Source organism: Chenopodium album, chromosome 8, assembly GCF_948465745.1.
Source record: "Chenopodium album chromosome 8, dcCheAlbu1.1, whole genome shotgun sequence".
Taxonomy (NCBI): Eukaryota; Viridiplantae; Streptophyta; class Magnoliopsida; order Caryophyllales; family Amaranthaceae; genus Chenopodium; species Chenopodium album.
In genome coordinates, this window is record NC_137841.1 from 4,869,052 (window position 1) to 4,893,763 (window position 24,712).

A 24,712-nucleotide genomic window follows, 5' to 3' on the forward strand; every position below is an offset into this window, starting at 1 on the left:
CGTCCCAAAGGACCGGTGTCGACACTAGTCCCTCATTGCACGAACAAAGTCAGCGTAGGCCAAGCTGGCCCAGTCATAACTCCCGATCCGGTGAAGATCGCGGACAGCAGGAAGTTAGTAAAGCAACGCCCTAATACCTTTGTCAGGAGAGAACGTCCCTGACAATAACATCAGCGCAAAGATGCGCACCCGCTGCTCTTGGGTAGTCGCATCGTCATCAAAAGCTTCTTCCAGCATCGAGCGGCGAATTCCCGTAGCACTAAACTGAGTCGTCTCGACCTCAGCTCAGGCCCGAATAGCGATCGGCCCCAACAGCTCCTCGACCTCCGAAGAAAAGACGTCAATTCCACTGTCGAACGACAGTTGCACAGAGTTGAACTCCAGTCTTGTAATGAGACTGAAGTCCATAGGGGTGACCATCATCTCGCCCCAAGGGAAATAGAAAGTGTTGGTGGTGTCCCAGAAGAACTCCACCAAAGCGCGCACTACATGGTGACCCCCGCTGGAGGCAACCATAGCCTCGGAGGTCTCGAACAAGGTAGACAGTCCAGAAGACTCCCATAGGAGTCTCGTATCTCGATCCCTGGCGATGTACATCTTGTACAAATCGCCCAAACCATCACAGCCGGAACCGTGATAGCGTGTCCTCCCGACCGTGATGCCTCGTCTCACCCTCGTCTAGCCATGCTACATTGTGCAAAATCATCATAAATTAAGGTTCTATAGTATCTAAGGTTCGCCTAGCCGCATGATACTATGTTCGCAAAAAACAGAGTACGTAGTACTAAAACAGAGCACAAATTCAAATTGAGCATATACAACATTTTTCAAGCAATCACACAATTTCTTGCAGCACTATAGTGATTATTGTGACAAATTGGACAAGAATTGCTAGCAAAAACATCAAGAACAAGTCACATTGTTCTTCACGACCTCAAGAGGTCCAACAATGGCAAATTGCTCATTTCTTCACCAAATTGAGTCAAACAAGTCTCAAATTACTCCCAAGGCAATATATAAACATAATCAAGCAATTTCATGGCATAAAACTTGACAAACAAAGCAAATTGAGCATTATAAATTTTGAATTTACATGAAATTCGTGAATAAACCTGCCAAAAATTCATAAAAACCAATGTGAGTTTGAAGAAAACTTACATAGATCGGGAAAATAAATGAAAAGAGCTTTAATTTGCAACGAATTTGAGTGAATTCGGTTGAGGAACGAGCAAGAACCGAGCAATTGAAGTTTTCGGATTTTTTCGAGCAGTTTCGCGACGAGCAAGCAGCGAAATGAAGAAGAAAGGGGTATTTAAGGAAATCCCCATGCTAGCCCCAAGCCTTAGGCTAATTGTGTGGCGCTGATAGCTTTTCAGCGGCGCCAGAACACCCAGCCACTTGGTGAGGTTGTTCTACCTTTTGTAACATATTTTTGGGTTCCTTGGTACGCCAGTTAGCCCCTCTAAGCAATTTGACATAATTTAGTAATCGGCTTGATTACGTAAAGTGATCGACCTGATGAAAGTTCGTCTCACTTAGCTTAAAGCACCTAGGCATTGGCTCATTGACAAAAGGCACCGACATAATGGTTCATTCACAAAAAGTACCGACATACAGGTTCAAAGCAGGAGAAGCGCCGACGTACAGGCATAGCGGAAGCAAAGTTTTAAAGATCGACAGATGGAGGTCTTCGGTAATTTCCTTAGGAAAATTATCGCATCAAATAAGGATGACTTCAAGTGAGGATATCTTCGACGGCATTCCCTAGCTTGCAGAGAGTTGTCACAAACAACTGGAGATAATTGTAGGCGAAGTTGTCTTCGATCATGTTCCCTTAGGCATGGAAGATGGTCATAATGCGGATGGAGATTATTTCAAGAGAAATAATCTTCGATAGTATTCCCTTGGACGTGGAATATTATCAATGCGGATGGAGATTATTTCAAGAGAAATAATCCTTGAAATAATCTCTGATAGTATTCCCTTGGACCTGGAATATTATCAATGCGGATGAGGATTGTTTCGAGATAAATAATCTTCGATAGTATTCCCATGGACGTGGAATATTATCATAGCGGAGGAGGATTGTTTCAGGCGAAGAAATCTTCTATATTGGAAGTAGTTACAGGCGTAGCGGTTTTCAAGCGGGATGACATTCTCTAGCTTGCAGAGGTCATCAAAACAATAGTAAAGCAGCAACAATCGGTTACTTTTAGAGACGTGTGCTCGACGGTGCAAGATACGTGTTTCTTAACTCATTTATCTGTGTAAAAAACGCTAGTTTTGCAGGTATTGGTGTTGCAAAAATGATTTAGGATCGCAGAACGTTCTGAATCATTCTCCGTCCCTATCGATACTTTGACTTTTGTTTTCGAAACTCGCATTTCTCCAAACTCAGTCAAAGTGGGGGCTTCTGTAGACACCCATTTGTGTCTCCCCAAAACCAAACCCAGTGATGAGTACCTTTCACGTCGAATCATTATCGAATGAAGTGAAAGTGTGGAAAGTCTAGTGTTGCGGATAGTTTTAATTTATTTTCTCTTCTCTCTATTTTTAAAAACATATTTTAAGAAAACAGCCAATCCACTTTGGTTGGTCCATGATATGGGTCCAATAGTAGTGTAGTTGGATGGGGCTTGACAAGAGCTTTCCAACGATATATTATAAGCCCAATTCCGATGAATATTGAGGAAGTTATGGCCAATTTACCAAACTGGGCCCGGTTTGAGCCTTATATACGACCCAATGATCTAGAGGAGGGCCTAATATGATTTATCATTCCTAATGCAATAAGGAATGGTTTTAGTCTTCTAGATTCTTCTAGAAGGTTCTTTTCATTCCTAATTCAATTAGCATTGATAAATTGACTTTTTTGTTGACTTTTCAGAGTTTTAATCAAAATCAAATAGCATTTTCGAGGAAATTATATGATTTTATCCTCCAGTACGGCAAACTTATTTGATATTCGAAAACGCGTTAAAACCAGGCTTGGCGCCTGACCCCAAGCATTGGCGCCTGGGACCAGGCTTGGCACCTGGCGCTAGTGCTGGTGCCTGGCGCCAGTTAGCCAGGGTTTGCGCCAGCTCTGTTTTTTGTGCGTCAGACTCTGTTTTGATATTTTATCTTTTTGGCTGATTTTTTCTATAAATAATGTATTAAAAACTCCGTTTTCATTCACCAACTCTCATCAAGATTTTCTTGATTATTCTCTCTCTTTCTCTTTTCAAAACTTTGCTTTTTAAATACAAAATTCCGCATTCGCAAGATCTAGAAACACCTAGCCATATTTGAAGTTGCCTTCGCCCTAGACGTGAAAGAAAGAGGTACGAGGCATCAAAGTAAGTGCTTTAATGGTTTTAATTGATATTATGAATGATGTAGACATCATGTTTATATTGTTATTATGATATTCCTAGTATCATGTCTAGGGTAATTTTAATATTAAATATGATTGTTACAATGCTTCCTATGTTCTTCCGAATATTTATGATTGTTAGAATCATGTTAGGGTTAAAGATTTTATTTTTATTGCTTAGTGACATGCTAGGGTTTGTTATTAATCTTGTTATTATCATGCCTAGGATCTTGCTATTTTTATTATGCATTAATAATATTAACATGAACATGATTATGATTATAATTGTTATTATTCATGATGATTATAATTATTGTTATGATTATTATGTTGCTTGATATTTATTGTTATTACTTGATCACACCTTTTTATGCACGATTAAAGGGAATTTTGTACTTGTAATCACGCTTAATAAGATAGTTTATTTGTGCATTAAATTCAACCAACATAGATTAAACAGGTTTAGGGTTAATCTATTGATTGCATGTTAATCAGAAAGCGCACATGAATACGATCAGAATAAAGTAGAGGCCTATTATTAGGGCAGGTTCAATCTCTTTTAGGTTGGATTTGTACCATCATCCCCAAACCCTTATTTGGTTCTAGATCTTATGGAGTTGACGATCTCTTGGATCGTTAAGGTGTGTAACCTTCACCTCGTGAACGGTTTACAAGTTCCTAAAACTTGTTGGTGACTCTTTTGCTCTATCTTCTTCCCTTTTGGACGCCACCGTACTTTAGTGTATGATCACAGTGGGGTTCAATCTAGTGGGATTAAATCTTGAAATATTCCCTACACTAGTGCTCGCACACTCAATCTCATTTATGTGGCGAGTAAAAGATGTACTCGATCGCTCTCCAACCAACCCCTTTATTTGTGAACAATGCCCTCCCATCTCACACTCTCGTGTGTTTAAAACAATGAACGCTCAACCTACTAGTCGACTCGAAATATGTCAAATCATAACTTGCATTGATAAACAACACTTTCACATTCATACAACTCCATGCACAAGGGTCGGAAGGTCTTTAAAGCTTGTAATGTAAGGCTAGGGTAAAGGGTAGGATAAATTTGGGAATATGTGAGAGAAAAGCTATGCATTAAGGGAGCCAAATCCTACTAAACCCATGATAAAAAATAAATGATGATCATACATCTCCAACAACATAACTAACTCCAACAAGAATCCACCAAATACAACTCCAAACAATATAAACAATCCCAACACTTACAATTCCACTCATAAGGATATAACAATGAAGAAGTGGAATGAATAAACAAACTTTATTTCCAAACTTGAATATTTTTCATTAAAACTCTATTTTTTTTCTTTTGAATTTTTTTCTCTTTTTTTTTTTCTTAAACAACCTTCAAATATAACATTTGAACATATGAAACCACTTTTTTTTTTCTTCTTTGCTCTTTTTTCTCTTTTGAACACATATTGGAAATTTTCAACTTTGTAACACAAAACATCAATATTTTCCAATCATAATACCAAAGAAATATCACTCTTCTTTTATCCCCACATTGTGCAAATAATGTGCACACCGTACCACAACTCCCTCACCTCACCAACTAATAGCTCCCCCAAGACAAGCTTGTGACTAGTAACCAATGGGGCTCATATAGGCTTGTAATGTGGCTAAATAAACAATAAAAGGGCACAAGCAACAACATGGGTAGCAAGAAGGTAACAAATGTATCTAATATCGTCTGAAAGCTTCCTAAAAGAACAAATGCCTTCGTCCTCCTCAATGTGCATAAAAATGGGCTATATAAACATTACTTATAGTTGCAAATTAATACTCAAATTCATTGACATACCAGGAACTAACACACATTCCTAACCAAATCAACTAGTCAAGCACTATATTCACAAATAGTTGGCAAAATTGACGCATGTTTAGGAATCCAAACAATTAAACTTCAAATCATGATCAACAAATTCACAAAACTCATTATCATATACCAAGAATCAAAACAATATTTCTAAGTATGGGACACAGGGAAGCATGATTTACAATTCATTGCAACGTATTTTTGGATTTTTTGTTTTTTTAAATTTTTTTGTTTTTTTTTCATAAGGGAAAGCAATAAAAACAACACTAGGAAAACAATAAATAGAAAAGAGAGAAAGAGAGTTACCATATATACAAGAAATCTCCCCCTAAGCCAAATCAAGCAATGTCCTCATTAACTTTGGAAGGTAGCTAGGAGAAGCTACTCCTTATCATCATCCATCCTCTCATACCCTCCTCCATAGCTCGAGCCGGCACCACCCTAGCTCGTTCCAGCACCACCATAACCCGAACCACCTGCAAAGTAGTTAGGGTTCACATTTCCTCCCATACCCCCAAAAGGAGCATCACCCCCGTATCCATGGACTGAAGAGTAGTCCACATAAGTACCAAAAGCTCCGGGGGTGGAATACCCTCCTTGGGGGTATTGGAACCATTGGGGAACTAATGCCTCGGGGGGAATAGCCCCTCGGCGTGCATAGTCATCGTACATGGGGTATAGACCCCTCTCTAGGTTCCTCTCTATGTGACCTACCCGACCATCCAAGGTGCTTAACCTAGAATCTAGGTTTTGCATCGTGCCCTCAACTCTCCCTTGCCCCATCTCTATACGGTCCAATTGGCTCCTAAAAGCTGAAAAGTCATAAGGGACATTGGGGTCGACGTTATAATCGACCGAGGAAGTGGGTATGCCATAGGTGAAGGGTGGAGGTGGTGGGTAGTGTGGTGAATGGTGTAGGGGGATTGGTCTTGGGGTGATTGGTGGGGTTGTGGTGAAGGGTGAGGCCGTGAGGTGCTTGAACCTCGCCTTGACCGTTAATCTCAAATGTGTAAGAAGGCTTCTCCTTCTCAAATTTGGTCAAGGCGGGGTTGGGTAAGGTAAAGGCTTGGTCCCTCCTACCCGATTGTCGGTGGACTATCCACCAAGTGTCACCTCCCACGGGTTGCACCCAGTTTAGGCTCCTTAAATAGGCTAGGTCCATGAGGTTTGAGCCTACAACTTTCCTATGCCCATCCGGGTTCCAACCTAGGTGTTATATGGCAATATGGGTCACTAACCCCCCAAAATAGATAGGTGCCCTAGACCTACCCGCTTCGGCTGCATTGGCCGCCCTTTGGAAGTGATTGGCTATCCTATGGGGTATGTTCAATTTTTCAGCATTGGGGATTACATAGGATGCCAATAGTTCTAATTCATCCCTCCTAACATTTACCGGTTCATGCCTTCCAAAAATAGTGAGGCCGGCAAATCTTTGCCAAAACTTTGGGACGGGATGTTGAATCCACGTCCCTTTGGCGTGTTGGAGGTTAACCAAACCTTCCCCGGTGAGTCTCTTGTAGACCACGGCAATGTGGTCTTGGGGGGGTTCGATTAGTTTATCCGATTTTAACTCTCCCTTGCCCCATCTCTATACGGTCCAATTCACTTTGTCTAGTGGATCCTCCTTGACTTGGACTGGGAGGTCTTCAATGCTACGCACTAAAGATCCTTGTTTGATCAAGGGTTGCTTCAAATTGTTATTGCATTCAACACTTGCAACTCGATCTGGCGGAACACTTACCGTAGGATCAAATTGCACAACTTGCTTGATTAATTCCACCTTTTCGTCCTCAAAACCAAGACCAACAGTGTAGAGTGCTCTTTCTATTGCATCAACTTCCTTCTGCCATTTGTCTATCTCATCTGAAAGGGATGCAACACAAGATACCGCCTCCAAGGGGTCTTTTTCAAGAGCTTGGGGCTTGTTAGAATAATTCTCAACTACATTGACACTAAAACACTTCTCCTCTGTCATGGGGCTTTTAGGGGTATTATTAAGATTAAAAACAATTTTATCATCCCCTACTGATAGTGTTAACTTACCACTTCTCACATCTATGATTGCTCCTGCGGTGTTAAGGAATGGTCTACCCAAAATAATTGGGGTTTGCATATCCTCAGCCATATCAAGAACAACAAAATCAACGGGTATATAAAATTTACCTACTCTAACGGGGACATCCTTTACAACACCTAAGGGGTATTTGAAAGAACAGTCGGCCATTTGTAGAGTAATATTAGTAGCTTTTAATTTACCCATATTCAATTTGGAACACACAGATAATGGCATGACACTAACGCTAGCACCCAAATCACATAATGCATTATCAATCATTAGATTGCCAATATGACATGGGATAGAAAAACTACCCGGATCTTTTAATTTAGGTGGAGATTTATTTTGAAGTACGACACTACACTCTGTAGTGAAAGCTACTGTCTCTACCTCACTAATAGACCTTTTCCTTGTCAATATTTCTTTCATAAATTTTGCATATGAAGGAATTTGTGTGATTAATTCAGTGAAGGGAACTATTACCTTCAAATCTTTCACCATCTCCAGGAACTTACCAAACTGCTTATCCAAATTTGTTTTCAAGTGACGATTGGGGAATGGAAGTGTTATAATTGGCTTTGGAGCATTGTTGCTCTTATCTGGAGTGGCCACCTTCTCTGGAGTCGTAGCCTGCAATGTAGAACTAGATATGTTAGTATTATCCTTTAGCCTTGCAGGGCTATTAGCTACATTGTCAGGTTTAACGGAATCAAGATTAGCATTATTTAATAAAATACATTCATCAACTCTAGGCATAGGGGGCACTTCATAGTTTGAACCATTCCTTAGAGTAATTGCATATGCTTGATCCGTAGGCCTGGTCGGCTGTGCCAGCAGAGCTCCATGTTGGCGGGCTTGTAGAGTAGCAGAAAGTTGCGCAATTTGATTATCTACAATTTTATTGTGCGCTAGAATTGAATCAATTGTCGCATCTCTACTATCCATGTGCTTCTGCATATTAACCAACATCGCTCTAATTTCCACCAAAGAAGGGTCGGAAGATGAGGAGGGTTGTTGTGGTTGGTTCTTCTGGCCAGCATTGGGATGATAATATTTCTGCTGCTGTTGTTGTGGCACCTATGGTTCTTGTGGTGGTGGATTTTGAACATTAGTACTCCGGTAGGAAAGGTACAAATGATTCCAATACCCAGGATTGTAGGTGTTGGAGTATGGGTTTTTCTGCATAAAGGCTTGAAAGACATTAACTTGCTCCACGGAACTCCGGCAATCTTGTTCCCAATGACCTAAAATACCACAATTTTCACAGAAAGCCTCATTAGAATTATTATTAATTGCAGAAACATTAGCTACATTAGCAGCGCTCAGATTATCTAATTTTTGGCAAATAGAGGTTAGTTGAGCTTGCAAAAAGGATACAGAGTCGACATTATGCTTCCCCTTGTTAGAAAATCCTCTAGGATTCCCATATTGGGAATTGTGTATCGCCATATCTTCAATAACCTGACCTGCATCATCAACATTAAGATTCATAAATCTCCCACTAGCTGCAGAATCTAAAATTATTCTAGAAGAATTTCCAATGCCATTATAGAAGGCTTGGATTAACTGCCATTGTGCTAAATTATGGTGAGGGAATTCTCTTTGTAGGTCCTTGAACCTCTCCCAAGCCTCATACAAAGATTCATCGGCTTTTTGGGCAAAGTTCTAAATCGCACTCCGTAGTACGGCTGTTCTCTCTGCAGGATAATACTTATTATAAAAATTCAAAACCAGAGTTTCCCAGTCAGTTATACCAAGTGCAGTCCTATTTAAGCCATTAAACCACAATTTAGCTTTTCCAGTTAAAGAGAAAGGAAAGAGAATCTCCCTGATTTGGTCTTGAGTGACCCCGACTTGCCTGATGGTATTGCAGTATTGACAATAGTCGGCAATGTGAAGATTGGGTCTTCACCCTTAGCTCCGCTGAATTGCTTCCTCTCTATCATCGTTATAAATTGAGGTTTAATTTCAAATTGTACCCCATCAAGAGCCGGAGTGGGGGTGAGATGCGGAAAATCTGTAAGCTTGGGTTGTGAGTAATCATTAAGCTTCTTTTGAGCCGTCATCTCTGATTCTGTATCTAATGATACCTCTGAATCGCTAGAACCAGTTGGAGGATCGCGGTGATTATTATTATCACCAGAATCCGCAAGGATTTGCTTGTAGAAGTTCTTTTGTCTATGGAAAGATCGTTCGATCTCATGATCGAATGGGATGTACCCTGATGTGGAACACCTAGGCATAAACAAAAAAACTAAAAGCAAATATGAGATTTGCCTCAAAGAACTAACGTTCTCTAAGACAAAAGAAAATAACCTAAACTACAAAAATAATCAGAAATAAAAATAAAACCGTTTCCCCGGCAACGGCGCCAAATTAAGACAAGGTAAAGTCGTATCCCCAAATCAAAAGTAATACCTAAATCCTGTAACTAATGCAGATAGGGAAGTAGGGTCGAATCCACAGAGAAACAAGTCTTTCTGTTCCTAATTAACTAATATAATCTAAATTATGAAGTAACCAATATTTATATTTGAATAATAAACTAAACTACGGAGATCAAGAATAAGGAGAAAATAATATAAAAAAGGATCTAGGGCATAGGTTCACCAATAAATAATATTCCAGGGTTGAATATAATAATCATTCATCAATGCATAATTAATCAGATTATAAAGGGCTTTCGCTACGTATTATAATCACACAATTAATTTACCAGTATTAAATTTCATCTTTCGAATCTCGACCTAACCATTTATAAATTAACCTGCCTATTGAAACTAGACCTAAACATCAATTCTCATATGTCGAATCTCGAATCAATATTGTCAAACTCATCATGCATAAAAGATCAGGCCTAATCTAGTCACAGAGCATTAAATCAATCAATAGGAAATTAATCTAGTATTGACAATTAACAACAATAAATTACCCCTTCTGTAGGGAATAATTTCAAGCTTTAATCCCACTAGCTCGAACCCCACTGTGATCATACACTAAAGTACGGTGGCGTCCAAAAGGGAAGAAGATAGAGCAAAAGAGTCGCCAACAAGTTTTTAAGGAACTTGTAAACCATCACGAGGTGAAGGTTACACCCCTTAACGATCCAAGAGATCGTCAACTCCATAAGGTCATGAACCAAATAAGGGTCCGGGGATGAAGGTACAAATCCAACCTAAAAGAGATTGAACCTGCCCTAATAATAGGCCTCTACTTTATTCTGATCGTATTCATGTGCGCTTTTTAATTAACATGCAATCAATAGGATTAACCCTAAACCTGTTTAATCTATGTTGGTTGAATTTAATGCACAAATAAATCTATTATTGGCGATCACTTGAATTATAATCAAATTAACCCTAACAAGATTATTAATTATCTTATTAAGCGCGATTACAAGTACCAATTCCCTTTGAGCATGCAATAAAAGGTGATCAAGCAATAAATAAAAATAATCAAGCAACATAATAAATAATTAACATCATGAATAATAATTATAAATAAAATAATCATCCTCAAAATAATAATAACAATAATATTCACAATCATCATAAATTACAACAATTATAATCATAATCATGTTCATGTTAATATTAAAGCATAATAAAAATAGCAAGATCCTAGGCATGATACTAACAAGATTAATAACAAACCCTAGCATGTCACTAAGCAATAAAGATCAAATATTTAACCCTAACATGATACTAACAATCATAAATATTAAGAAGAAAATAGAAAGCATCGTAACAATCATATTTAATATTAAAATTTACCCTAGACATGATACTAGGAATATCATAATAACAATATAAACATGATTTCTACATCATAATATCAATAAAACAATTAAAGTACTTACTTTGATGCTTCGTACCTCTTTCTAATAACAAAAATACACACGTTAGTAGTAACTTCAAGGAAAATAATAAACAAAGCAATTAAATTAAATAATTGAAAGAGAGATTTGGGACAAAACCCTCAGAAATTAAAACCTTTCACGTCTAGGGCGAAGGCAACTTCGAATATGGCTAGGTGTTTCTAGATCTTGAATGCGGAATTTTGTATGAAAAAGCAAGAAAGAATTGAAGAAAGAAAAGAATGCTAAAGAATTAATGTATGAGAATTGATGATGTAGATGAATGAATTGTGAATGAAAGCTTGCGAATGAAGAGAATTCGTGAGAATTGGTCCATGAAAACGGAGTTTTTGATACGATATTTATAGAGAAAATCAGCCAAAAAAGATAATTTAACAAAACAGAGTCTGACGATCGCAAAACAGGATTGGCGCCAACCCTGGCTAGCTGGCGCCAGGCACCGGTGGCTAGCGCCTGGCGCCAAGCCTGGTTCCAGGCGCCAAGGCCTGGGGTTGGACGCCAAACTGGATTTCAACGCGTTTTCGAAAATCTGATAAATTTCCCGTACTGGAAGAAAAAATAATATAATTCCTTCGAAAATGCTATTTGATCTTGATTAAAACTCTGAAAAGTCAACAAAGTCAACTTATCAATGCTAATTGAATTAGGAATGAAAAGAACCTTCTAGAAGATTCTAGAAGACCAAAACCATTCCTAATTGCATTAGGAATGATAAATCATATTAGGCCCTCCCCTAGATCATTGGGCCGTACATAAAGCTCAAACCGGGCCCAGTTTAGTAAATTGGCCATAACTTCCTCAATATTCATCAGAATTGGGCTTATAATATATCGTTGGAAAGGTCTTTGCAAGCCCCATCCAACTACACCACTATTGGACCCATATCATGGACCAACCAAACTGGATTGGCTGTTTTCTTAAAATAAAGTTTTCCAAAACAGGGAGAAAAGAAAAGAAATAAAACTTTCCGCTACACTAGACCTTTCCACACTTTCGTTTCATTCGATTATGATTCGACGTGAAAGGTACTCATCACCGGGTTTGGTTTTGGGGAGACACAAATGGGTGTCTACACCTTCATATTATTTATGGATCCCCATAAACCCTAGAAAGAAAACTACTCACACATAATAGAAACTAAACTAATCAAAGCAATAAAGCAAGACATGATCAAAGGAATTAAATAACAACTAAGATTAAGAGAAGAGAAATAGTTACCAAAGGAAATCTGTATTAATGAAAATAATCAAGAACAAAGTTGAGAGAGAAATTAAGAGAGAGAAATATCCTAAGTAGAGAGAGAAAGTCTAAGGAAGAAGGTAATCAGAATTTACGTACATAATTCGTACTTAAACCTTCCTCAAACAAGAATTAACACAAAACTAATCATCCCCTAAGAAAACACGCGCCCAATCGGGCGAAGGGCCGCCCGATCGGGCCCGCCTTTTTTTACTTGCCCATGCTTTGTATGTCGCGCCCGATCGAGCCTACGCTCACCCGATCGGGCGCGCATTCTTGAGGCTACTGTTGTGCGTATTCGCCCGATTGGGGGTATGCTTGCCCGATCGGGCCCGACTTCCTCATCGAAACTTGGATTTCGATTGGGCTCGATTCTCTGGGTTTCCTCATCGGGTCTTGATTAATCGATCCAATAGCCCTGGTATCATATACCGAGCCCTTAATCACCGGTTCTCACCGATCCTAGGCTTCAAGAGTGGTTGTGTCCTTCCAGCTTCCGTAGTCGGACCATGAAAACCCGGAAAAATGCTTCAAAAGTGAAATTTCATGTAAAACTAAACTAAAACCACGAAAATACTAGAAAACACAAATTAGTAATAAAAGTGGCCCTAAAGAGCCAAAAACACTACTAATTATAACCGTGGGACGGGGGTAAAACACTATATAAATTGGATATATCACCAATATGACTGCTTTAATACTGTCAAGTGACATATCATGTTTGTTGTTCATATGAACTTGAAGCAAAACGTCCACAAAACTTTCATTGCCTGACTCGACGACCATATTTTTCCTAGAGCTCAAATGACTTTGATTTTCTTTAATGACCTTATCAAGAAATGCATCCAAATCTTCTACGACTTTTTCCAATCGACCTTCCAAACCTTTAACTCGATCGATCCAACTAAGGCAGGGTACAAAATCTCCCAAAAAAAATGTCCCAAGCAACCTTGTGGCTTCATCCAAGCTATCCTTAAAATTGATCCCTCCCTCGTGATTTTCGCTGTATTTTCTTCCGAAGGATGTTCTGCATACCACATCATATGTGTATGACAAAACAATTTCCGTAAAATTCACTGCTGAAGATCCTGATGTATTAAAAATCTCAACGACTTCAGCAACCTCTTCTTCTCTTATTGCTCGGAAAGATTGTACTTTCTTGTTATTTAAGAGTTGCATAACGCATATACCCCTCACTCGTCGCCAATATTCTCCATATGGAGAAAAGCCAATATCCTTATAGCCGTTAAATATGCTAGTGGCAGTGCGCAACTTAGGCCTGCTACAGAAGATCAAGTCATTAGTCTTCATGACTTCTTCAGCGGCGTCTGCTGATGATACGATAAGGACTGGTTTGCTCCCAAAGTAGAGCAGCATAACCTTGCCATATCGTCGAGACAATCATCGAAGAGAGCGATGAAGTAACAGATCAAGCTGGTGGAGGTTCCCTAGGATTGGCAGCTTTGACGGCGAAGGTGGCGGGTTTTTGCCAGCTTTACCGGGTTTCGAAGAGAGCCTCTTGTAGAAAATTATTACAAAGAGCATTAATGGGAGAAAAAAAGGATGGAAAATCAGTTTTTGCGAGAATTGTAGAAATGGATTGATTATTGTTTCTATGTTTTTGATCTGATATTGCTGAAAAAGAAAAGGAGGGAAATTGGAGTTTTTTATTTACTAAAATGGAATATTAGCTTAACGAAAGTAAAAATGTCTGAATGAACTATGAAAAAAGAGTAGCATAATGTTGGGGAATTTGAGTATGAACAAGGGTCACAAAAATAACAAACAAGTTAGAACGGAAAAACTTTGAGGTGTGAACGGAATCACTTTCCCAAAAGTATAATTCCGACCTTATACTACAACCGGGTTTTCACGGAAATTTACTTAGGAGATACAACGAAGAAACAATTGCAATCACAAGTAGGATGATTACAATTCAATGTATAAAAGCTTTTGGATTTATGATGATGATTAATGAAGTTGCAAAGGTTTTTAAGAAAATATTCACCAATAATTTTCTTAAGTCACTCCAACATATGTTCATGGAAATATATATATTAAAGCAAACTTCAGCCAAGAGTCACGAAAATAACTGACATCTTTGAAGCAAAACTGACGAAACCGTTAGTCTCAACTTCCTCCCTGACATGCGCCCGATCGGGCCTGATGCCGCCCGATCGGGTTGACTGAAACGTCAGAAATTGTAACCTCTCGCGCCCGATCGAGCGGTGATGGCCCAATCGGGCAGCAGCCCCAAATTCCAAAAATTCGATTTCCGTCAAATAAGTTCCACTAGTAGAAAAAGGCTTATTTACGTCACTCATTTATAGTGTATTTGCGTCGCTTCTATGAGCGACGCAACTGCTCGCGACGCAAATGACTTAAAAGTCATTTGCGTCGCTTCTAGGCGCGACGCAAATAAGAGTCATTTACGTCGCTCCTTTATAAAGGAGCGACGCAAATGACTCTTCTGATAAACTTCTTTTTTGTTATTTACGTCACTCCTTTATAAAAGAACGACGCAAATGACTCTTATTTGCGTCACTCCTTTATAAAGGAGCGACGCAAATGACTCTTCTAATAAACTTCTTTTTTGTTATTTGCGTCACTCCTTTATTAAGAGCGACGCAAATGACTCTTCTGATAAACTTCTTATTTGTTATTTGTGTCACTTGTTTATATAGGAGTGACGCAAATGACTGAGTAGACAATACAAAATTGTTGTATTTGCGTCACTTGTTTGTTTAATGAGTGACGCAAATGAGGTGAATTTTTTTTTTTAATTATAATAATTGCCTTGTATATGTTTGTAGTACCTGTTTTCCTTACTAGTGGTATAAAGTAATATGCTAACGCTAATATAATTGAAATTAAAATGCAATATTATTGAATAATGCAAATGTAAATTTCGGCAGAGTCTCCTTTGTAATTTGGCCTACCCATAAAATTGGGAATGACGGCATTATATTAACAACCTGTCCAATAATTTACATCTCAATATCATAGACATTATACTCATCATCCCAACACCAATTAACCAAATTCATTCATTTCAAGCCTATAATCCAAAACAAGAGTCCAACATGCGCTAAGTGTAAATCTAAAGTTCAACATTACATATAAAATACTCTGCCCAAATATCTCGAATCTCATTTATCTCCTCCTCGGTGTACGGTGTAGTTCTTGAAAAATCCTATCAACACAACAAATATACAAGAGGAAAGTTTTAATTCAAGATTGTAGCTAACATCATATCAAATTGTATTTATCAAACAAAAATGAAATATTTGACAACTCATACCTTAATAAGATCCTCACTGCTATGATGATGTTTAAGAATTTCGTACATATAACGCATGACGTAGTAGCCACACTCACGTCCACCCTACTGTTGAGGACACTACATGTAATATATTTATTAGTTGAATTAAATCGACTACAGTCTAGGACTCAACATCGGAATGCTAGAGCTATAACAGATTAAGGTGAAGAAATTAAACAGTAGAGGAAAAATGTTAATTTAAGTTCATATTACCTAGCTTCTTATATAAGTAAGCTTCATCCTCGGTGGCGGAAAATGTTCTTTCATTACTCATGCTCTTCCGCAGTCTAGCTTGTGGTGTATCTGTGCTCCCTAGTCCCAATCCAACAGATAGAAAAAAATCTGCAGCAGGTTTACAATATGAACATTGTCAAGTTAATATATGTAGCCTGTGAAGCAAAATGTAAAAAGAATCATACTTTGCTTGCTATTATATTATTATCTTGCCAGAAATGATGTGAATTTTAGTACAAATATGAAATATTGGTTTTGAAGTATGTTTATTTATTTATTGTTATTTAATATGTACTTCGTACAAGATATAGGTGTTTTGATTTGATCAGAAACAAGAAATGACCACGCTAAAATCAGGGTACTGATCAGCTCATAAATTCTTTTAAAACCTTCCTCTCTCACTTCGTTGTGGTCCTCTTCCACTTCCTTACTAAACCATTAATTCAAATTACCTACTTTTACCTCATATATCTAGATTTCAATTAACACCACTCCTCAATAGGAAATCACAATCAAACCCCCTCTCCTCCCTCTCTTCTAATGACCTCACATCAATAAAAATCTTTTGGTATTAAATTGATATGTGATGTACCCTGGAGAAAATGTAAGTGGCCAAGACTATGGATAACTAACCACTATAGGTTTAATGACAACTAGACACTTTTGTTTAAAAACTGATGATGCCCTACTCAAATTCTGCTACATAGCTGAAATGCAAGTTGAAATGCCTTCATGTACCAGGGAAAAAAAAGAAAAACACAGAAGAGAAAAAATACCTAAAAGGACACGAGCTACTAGGCTACAATGCAACTAAATCATTAAGCAAAAGTTAAGGGCATTGCACAATTATATACTGATTCAAGTAGAAGAAAAACAACAAGGTAATCAACCTGCAGATGAAGGAGAAAACAATGCACATAGAAAAGCGCCTTTGTTGAGTAAATCTTTGCATGTATCAATCTCAAAAGAAGTCCTTAGGATATGCTCAGTAACCTTGCCAATGCCTCCAATCTGTCCGTAAAGCATATAAAGCAAACAAGTGATGAACAAATGTTCATGTTCACTACAAAATTCAATAGGTTTTACAATTTACATTTATTGCCTTTCATAACATTCTAAATTACAGAAAAGATACCAAAAAAAGTAAAAAATAAATAAATTGGGGAGGCTCATAACAAGTACCTTTCTTATTGGGAGGGAAGATATGAAAGTCATGATAAAAATTCGATCATTTCGCAAAATAAATTGTCCATTTGGTTTACTTATATCTGAGCAAACCTAAAAATCATACAATAAACACAAATCCCGAGAATTTATGTCAATATCACAATATAAAACAGGCATACATCAAAGAACAGGGCATCCAAATCTGCTATTTTCAAAGTTGGTAGAAATTTTTTTGCACATTTAAAGATGTAAATTACAACCTAAGATTGATAAAGAATCCTCAAAAAAAGGCAGAGTACATTGTAGCTCATATTTTTAAATCCCAAATAGAAGTTATATGCAAAAACAGATTTGATCACATCTTTAACAGAAGCTAGACAAATAACATTCAATCCCAAAGTCAGTCAATTATTGAAAGAGGGAACCCTTGGGTTTAGCTTTCTATAGGAGGTTTTAAATTACGTTCTACTTTGGCTTCATTTATATCTAATAAATAAGATACTCAAGGCTTTATTTTGATACCACATAACTTTAAAACAGGAAGGCTTATAAAGCTCAGTGAGAACAAGACTAAACACATAGAACTAGTAAAGGTTGTCAAAGAAAAGTGGGGAGCCACTATGACCAATTACATGAATAATATAGAGAGCATATCTGCTACTTGGGCTGCCAATATTTTTCCATGAAGTCATTTTACCCATTCAACTACGAGAGAAAACAAGTGGATGTTAAAAAAAGGTTTTGGTAAATTTGACATTATCTGTAAGATCATAATGTGCACAAAGTCGTTCAAAGAAATATAAGTAGTGTACCATTATTGATTATTCCAAATCATCAGATGCACAAAATGATAGCAAAAACTCCATAAAGGCCTTAAGCTGAGGGAAGGAACATATCCAACTTCCTAATTATAGGACAGTGTTGAGACTGTCGACCTTAACAATGATGAACATCATTTTGATAGGCAAGTTTCATTTCAAGAACACCTTATTACAGAGTACATCTTAATCTTTTTCACTTCAGCAGCTCAAAAGTAAATTAATAGACTTCTGTATACTAAGCATGAAGCACATAATCTGCAAAAATAAAATTCTAAAATTTGTGCAAAAAATCACAACAAAATAGTAAAATTAAAGTAAGGTCAAGCAAAATTGAACCCTAAATTCCATCTGCTAGTTTGAAAACAGTAGAAAAAAAGAATAGATCTTCCCTTCGTTGAAATCGACTACATAAATTTCACCAAAATAGAACCAAAATTCCTTAGAATCGAGTAAAAAACATAAATTTCTTTGATGAACCCTAAATTCGAAAACGAACCCAAAAAATCTGTTATACAGAAATCTACTTGTAATTCTAAAATTCGTGCAATTCATTTACAATTAAACTCCAAATATCTATGTAGATTGAAAATAAGATAAAGAGATGAAGAGCTCTTACATCGGATGAAGCAAGCTTGCAACTTCTGCAAAAGTAAGCCAAAATCCCATAGAACCGAGTACAAACCCTAAGTTTCAAATAATCGAAACAAATTGCAACTAATTAAAAGAACCCTAAATTCAAAACACAAAATTTAATTCTCTCACAATTTCGTGGGGGTTTTGGGTCGATCTTTTGCTCGAAAAATAGTGGGTTTTGGCTCGAATATACGGGTTTTGCCTACAATTTGCTGGTTTTATCGATTAGTGGTCGAATTTGTAGGTTTTGGGCTCGAATTTTCGAGGTATAGCTGTTGAATTCGCTGGTGTTTGCAGGTGGAATGGCAGCGCTGGGGAATTCTAGGGTTTTACTGGATGAATTTTTTAGGTTTTGCTGTTAGAAATTTTGGGAATTTTGGGGTTGAATTTGCTGAGGGTTTTGAAGAACTTCGAACGGCAGCGTAAGTTTTTATTTCATTTTTTTGTATACTGAATAGTCATTTGCGTCATTTATCAGGAAATGAGTGACGCAAATAACAAATTATATGCGTCGCTCCTATTTATAAAAGCGACGCAAATATAAATAAGCGGGAATGTATCAGACTTTTGCTTCGCTTTATAGCCAATGTCCGACGCAAATTACTTATAATGAAGCCAAAATATCTCATTTGCGTCATTTATTTCTACAAGTGACGCAAATAAGGCGACGCAAATGAGCATTTTTCTTCTAGTGTTCCCTTCTCGTGCCCGATCGGGAGGCAGCTGCCCGATCGGGTGGCGAAGAAGACGATTTCCAGACCACTCTCGCGCCCGATCGGGCGAACACCACCACGATCGGGCGACTGACCGGGCGGAAAACAGGGACAACAGCTTTGTATTCTTGAGACAGAGAAATGAGTTTCTCTTTTTCGTGAGCTCTTGATCTTCTTTCTATATTATTGCGTTAATAATCTTTACTAATTAAATTACAATACCATAGCCTAAGTAATTTAATTATTAACTTGAAATTTGTCTCCAATTCTCAAAATTATTCAAAAATCCTCCCCCATTTTGAGAATTAAACTAGACACATTGCAAAAACATCATCATCACAAAACAATCTTATGCATAAATGACAGTGTACATAGACTTGAACTCCCACTTAGTGCAATATACAATTCAAGAATCCGTATCGATTTGGTATCGTAAAACGTTTGAACCAAAAGCAACACATTTGGAAACTTGAAGATATTACACACACAAGATTAATTACTTAAATACATATTAGCTTGACACTATAAGCCATGTGTCCATATCTATTCATTAGTACATCAAAGCTACACCCCTAATAGCTTCTTGAAGCGGCTAAACCTCGTACTTATATAGGTAGATTTCCAACATGCTCCTGTGACCAAAGCACTTTTATCAGGAATTCTATTAAGTTTAAAAACAACCTCTTTCCATCACAGAAAAACCAAAACTTTACCTTGGATGAATAAACAAGTTCCCAATCATCAATTAAGAGAATTAATCTCATTTAACTTAAGACCCAACGTCTTATTGGGCGTTAAGTTGAGATTATTTAGGGTTCCAATCCTAAACCGATTGCCATCCTACTGTTAACATCTCTAGCCAATGCCTTTGTAAAACAGTCGGCGAGATTTAGATCCATTCGAACATAATCAATAGTGATCACACTATCCTTGATAAGTCCTTGGATGTAAGTATGACGTACTCCAATGTGCCTTGACTTACCATTATAAACTTGGCTATAAGCCCTTGCCAAGGTAGCATTATTATCACAATGTATCACTATTGGTGATATCGGTTTTGGCAACAAAGGAATCTCAAACATGAGATCCTTCAACCATTCGGCTTCTTTACCAGCCAAATGTAAAGCAATAAACTCCGATGTCATTGTGGAGTCCGCAATGCAAGTTTGTTTCTTTAAACCCCATGAAATGGCACCTCCCCCATACCGGAAAACCCATCCACTTGTGGAGGAATGATCTTTGTTAGAGATCCAACTTGCATCCGAATACCCTTCTACAACTGAAGGATATCCACTATAAGACAAACCAAATTCCTTGGTTTTATTCAAGTACTTCAACAAGCGTCGAACCGCTTGCCAGTGTAGCATACTAGGCTTGCTAGTGAACCTACTCAGTTGACCAACTACATAAGCAATATCTGGTCTAGTACTTGTCATGGCATACATCAAACAACCTATTACTCTAGCATATTCAAGTTGTGAAACCGCATAACCTTCATTAGGTATCAACTTTATGCTAGGATCCATATGTGTTGAATAAAGAGAAGTAGTGTCTTCACTCACAATGAATTTCTTGAGCACTTTCTCAATGTAATGAGATTGTGACAAGATCAACTTTCCTTTTTCCCTCTTTATCCTTATGCCCAAGATGACATCCGCTTCCCCCATGTCTTTCATGGAAAACTTTGAACTAAGGAATGACTTTGTCTTTTCAACTTGTGACAAATCAGTTCCAAAGATCAACATGTCATCTACATATAGACAAATTATGACACCTTGACCGTTGTCATCAAATTTGCTATAAATACACTTGTCTGAATTGTTCAACTTAAAACCATTAGACAACACAACCTCATAAAATTTTTGATGCCATTGCTTAGGTGCTTGCTTTAGCCCATACAAAGACTTAATCAACTTGCAAACCTTTTCTTCCTGACCTTCCACAACAAACCCTTCCGGTTGTCGCATGTAAACTTCTTCCTCTAGATCTCCATTCAAGAATGTTTTCTTGACATCCATTTGATGGATCACAAGATTGTGGATAGCCGCAAGTGCTATCAACAATCTTATAGTTGAGATTCCAGCAACAGGTGCATATGTATCGAAATAATCGATACCAGGTTTTTGTGTAAAACCTTGTGCCACTAACCAGGCTTTGAACTTTTCAACCGTTCCATCAATCCTCAATTTTCTTTTGAAGATCCATTTGCACCCAATTGGTTTACATTTTGGTGGTAAAGTAGCTAAAACCCAAGTATTGTTTCCCATGACGGATTCCATCTCATCATTAATAGCTTCCTTCCAAAATGGAGCATCACGAGACCTCATAGCCTCATCATAGGTCAAAGGATCATCTTCCACATTAAAAATGTATGGAAATTGTGTTGAAACAGATTCCCTTGATCCTTCAACTAAGTACACATGAAAGTCCGGGCCAAAAGATTTTTCTTTCCTTGCCCTCTTACTTCTCCTAGGTTGTGATGATGATGTAGATGCCTCCTCTAAATGAGTTTGATCATCCACCTCTTGATCAATGACAATTTGATCAATACTTTGAGCATTGCCATTTGGAAGTATGTCCTTTGGTCTAGGAATTGATGAAAATTGATTTTCATCAAACAATGCATCCCTTGACTCAATGGTGGTGTGAACCGACCAAAAGTCATTTTGTTCTATTACATAGAACCTATAGGATTTGCTATGATCCGCATATCCTATAAAAATGCATTCAACTCCTCTTTTACCTAACTTTTTACGTTTAGGTTCTGGCACTTTTACAATTGCCCTACAACCCTAAACTTTGAGATGACTCAAGTTTGGTTTCCTTTTATATCATAGCTCATATGGGGTTACATCTTTCCCTTTCATGAAACACGATTCAACACGTAACAAGCCGTTAAAACGGCTTCACCCCAAAATCCATCACTTAAACCTGAATATGACAACATAGAATTTACCATTTCTTCTAGTGTCCTATTCTTCCTTTCCGCTACACCATTTTGTTGTGGTGTATATGTCGCGGTAGTTTCATGTACTAAACCTAACGATTGGAAATAACTTGGGTCATAGTATTCACCTCCTTTATCAGTTCTTAGCCTTTTATTCTACTTCACTTTTGTAAATTTTAAATTTATCAAGGGCTTCATCTTTAGAGAATAACAAATAAATGTAACAAAACCTTGAATAATCATTAATAAAAGTTACCAAATATTTCTTATTCCCTAAAGAAGGTGTGTTATGAAAATCACACAAGTCACTATGCACTAATTCAAGCAATGAATTATTTTTCTCAACAACTTGAGGAAATGGTTTCCTTGTGATTTTGGTTAACATGCATGTTCTAAACTTCTCTATTCTTGGATCAAACACAGGTATCATATCATGCTTTGACATAAAATACAACTTTTTATAATTAACATGACCAAGTCGCAAATGCCATAGAGAAGAATTATCATTAACAACATACAGAACATCATTCAAAGTATTTGAAATACTTAATTTAAACATACCATTACACAAATAACCAAGTCCTACAAATTGACCTCCTTTAGACAAAATAAATTTATCTGACTCAAACACCATCTTAAAACCTTATCGATTCAAGATCGCACCGGATACAAGATTCCTCCTAAGTTCGAGAGAATACAACACATCTCTTAAAATAAGAGATTTTCCCGAACTAAAGACTAGCTCCACTTGTCCTTTGCCAAGAACCTTAGCTGTAGAGTCATTGCCCATATAGAGAATTTCTCCATCATCAACCTCCAAGAAGGTCTTGAACAATGATCTATCCTTGCACACGTGCCTCGATGCTCCCGAATCGATATACCACGAACAATCAGCCTGTACACAATTAATTTCAGAAATCATACACATATAATTCATAAATGAATTAAATGAAATTTGTGCACAAGATTTACCTTGTTTGTCTTGGGATTGGCTAGCATTGCCATTCCCATCTTGAGCCTTCTTCTTGCTCATTCTTTTCTTCCAGATTGTGCAATCTTTCTTGAAGTGACCGGGTTTTCCACAAACCCAACAAGCACGTGACTTTGAACCATCACCGCTTAAATTAGGTTTTTTGCCTTTATTTTTGTTTGAGTCATTACCCCTTTTTATCACATTTTTTTTTTGGCATCCTCCACTACATTTACCATAGTAGAACTAGGATTTGCATCCTTATTTCCCTCTTGCAACCGGATTTCTTCCTCAATCAGGATGTGAGAAGCCAAACTCTCAAGGTTAACATCATCCTTCCTATGCTTTAAACCACTTTTAAAGTCTTTCCAAGAAAAAGGTAATTTGTCTATTATAGATGACACTACAAAGATCTCATCAAGAACTATGTTATGTTGTCTAAGACTTCCTAATACTCTTTGTATCTCATGAAATTGTTCCATAATTGGCCTATTATAAATAATTTTATAATTATTAAATTTACTAACAAGAAACTTCTTGCTAGAAGCATCTTCAGCCATATATTTAGCCTCTAAATCATCCCGTAGAGACTTAGTAGAATCATTAAACTGATAGATATCAAAGAGTTCATCAGACATGCCGTTGAGAATATGACCACAGTAAATATAATTGTCATTCTCCCACTTGTTGCGTTTCCTTGCCTCATCTATAGTTTCCTCCTCCTTCTCCTCGGGTTTCGGAGTAGCAAGAACATAGGCCACCCCAACTGTAGTCAAGAAGAAATGCATCTTCCTCTGCCACCTTCGGAAATCAACACCCTCGAATTTGTCCAACTTTTGAATGTTGGCCATCCATTCCTTAACATTTGCCATCTTTAAAATTAGGGAAATTCTATATGGTGGCCTCATGGTTTCCATTTTTCTACGTGGAAGACGAAGTTTTTTGCAACTCTCTAAAGTGGCCCCAAGGTTTTGAAGTATTATGCATAGTGCCCATTTTTTAGGTTTTTGGCCAACCTTTACAATTAAAATGGTTAGCCTTTGTTTTTTTTATTAAAAAATAATTAAATTATATTTTAAAATAATAAAAAAAAAGGAAATTTAAAAAAAAAAAACCCAAACCCACGACCACCCTCCCACCACCACGTCCACCATCCACAACCCCAACCCCCACCCACCTAGCCTCTAGCCAAACCCCACTACCGGTGCCACCTCGACCACCCTCCCTTCCCCAACCACCGTAACCCGACGACCATAAACAGGCCAAACCCGTAACCCAAAGTCCCAACCTCCACCCTTCGAAAACCCAAAAAATTGGCCGGAAAAGTTCGGCCATCCCTCCCCCACACCTCTAAAAGGTCAACGGGGCTAGGGTTTCGTGTGTGTGAGCAGGGGCAGTCAGACTTTTTCGGCTTCTTTTAGGGGTTTTTGATTGGTGGGGGTTGGGGTTACGAGATTGGTTAGGGAAGGGGAAGGGAGGGAAGTCGGGGTGGCTGGCTGATGCCGAGGGAGTAGGGTTTTTTATTCACGCCGGCG

The 24,712-nt window shown here is 37.8% G+C and overlaps 1 protein-coding gene, 1 non-coding gene and 1 pseudogene across 2 annotated transcripts; 1 reads left to right on the forward strand and 2 right to left on the reverse strand.

Moving 5' to 3' along the window:
* The window catches only part of LOC145642653 (uncharacterized), a 45,758-nt pseudogene extending 24,231 nt beyond the window's left edge, over positions 1 to 21,527 (reverse strand).
* Positions 8,834 to 8,940, forward strand: LOC145556957 (small nucleolar RNA R71). Its single transcript, XR_014092046.1, has one exon. It is a non-coding gene; the product is annotated as a small nucleolar RNA R71 (small nucleolar RNA).
* Positions 21,528 to 23,377: 1,850 nt separating the features above from the next.
* LOC145642654 (uncharacterized) lies at positions 23,378 to 24,049 on the reverse strand. The gene has a single exon (XM_081693836.1). The coding sequence runs from the start codon at positions 24,047 to 24,049 to the stop codon at positions 23,378 to 23,380; it is 672 nt and encodes a 223-aa protein (XP_081549962.1).
* Positions 24,050 to 24,712: the final 663 nt, after the last annotated feature.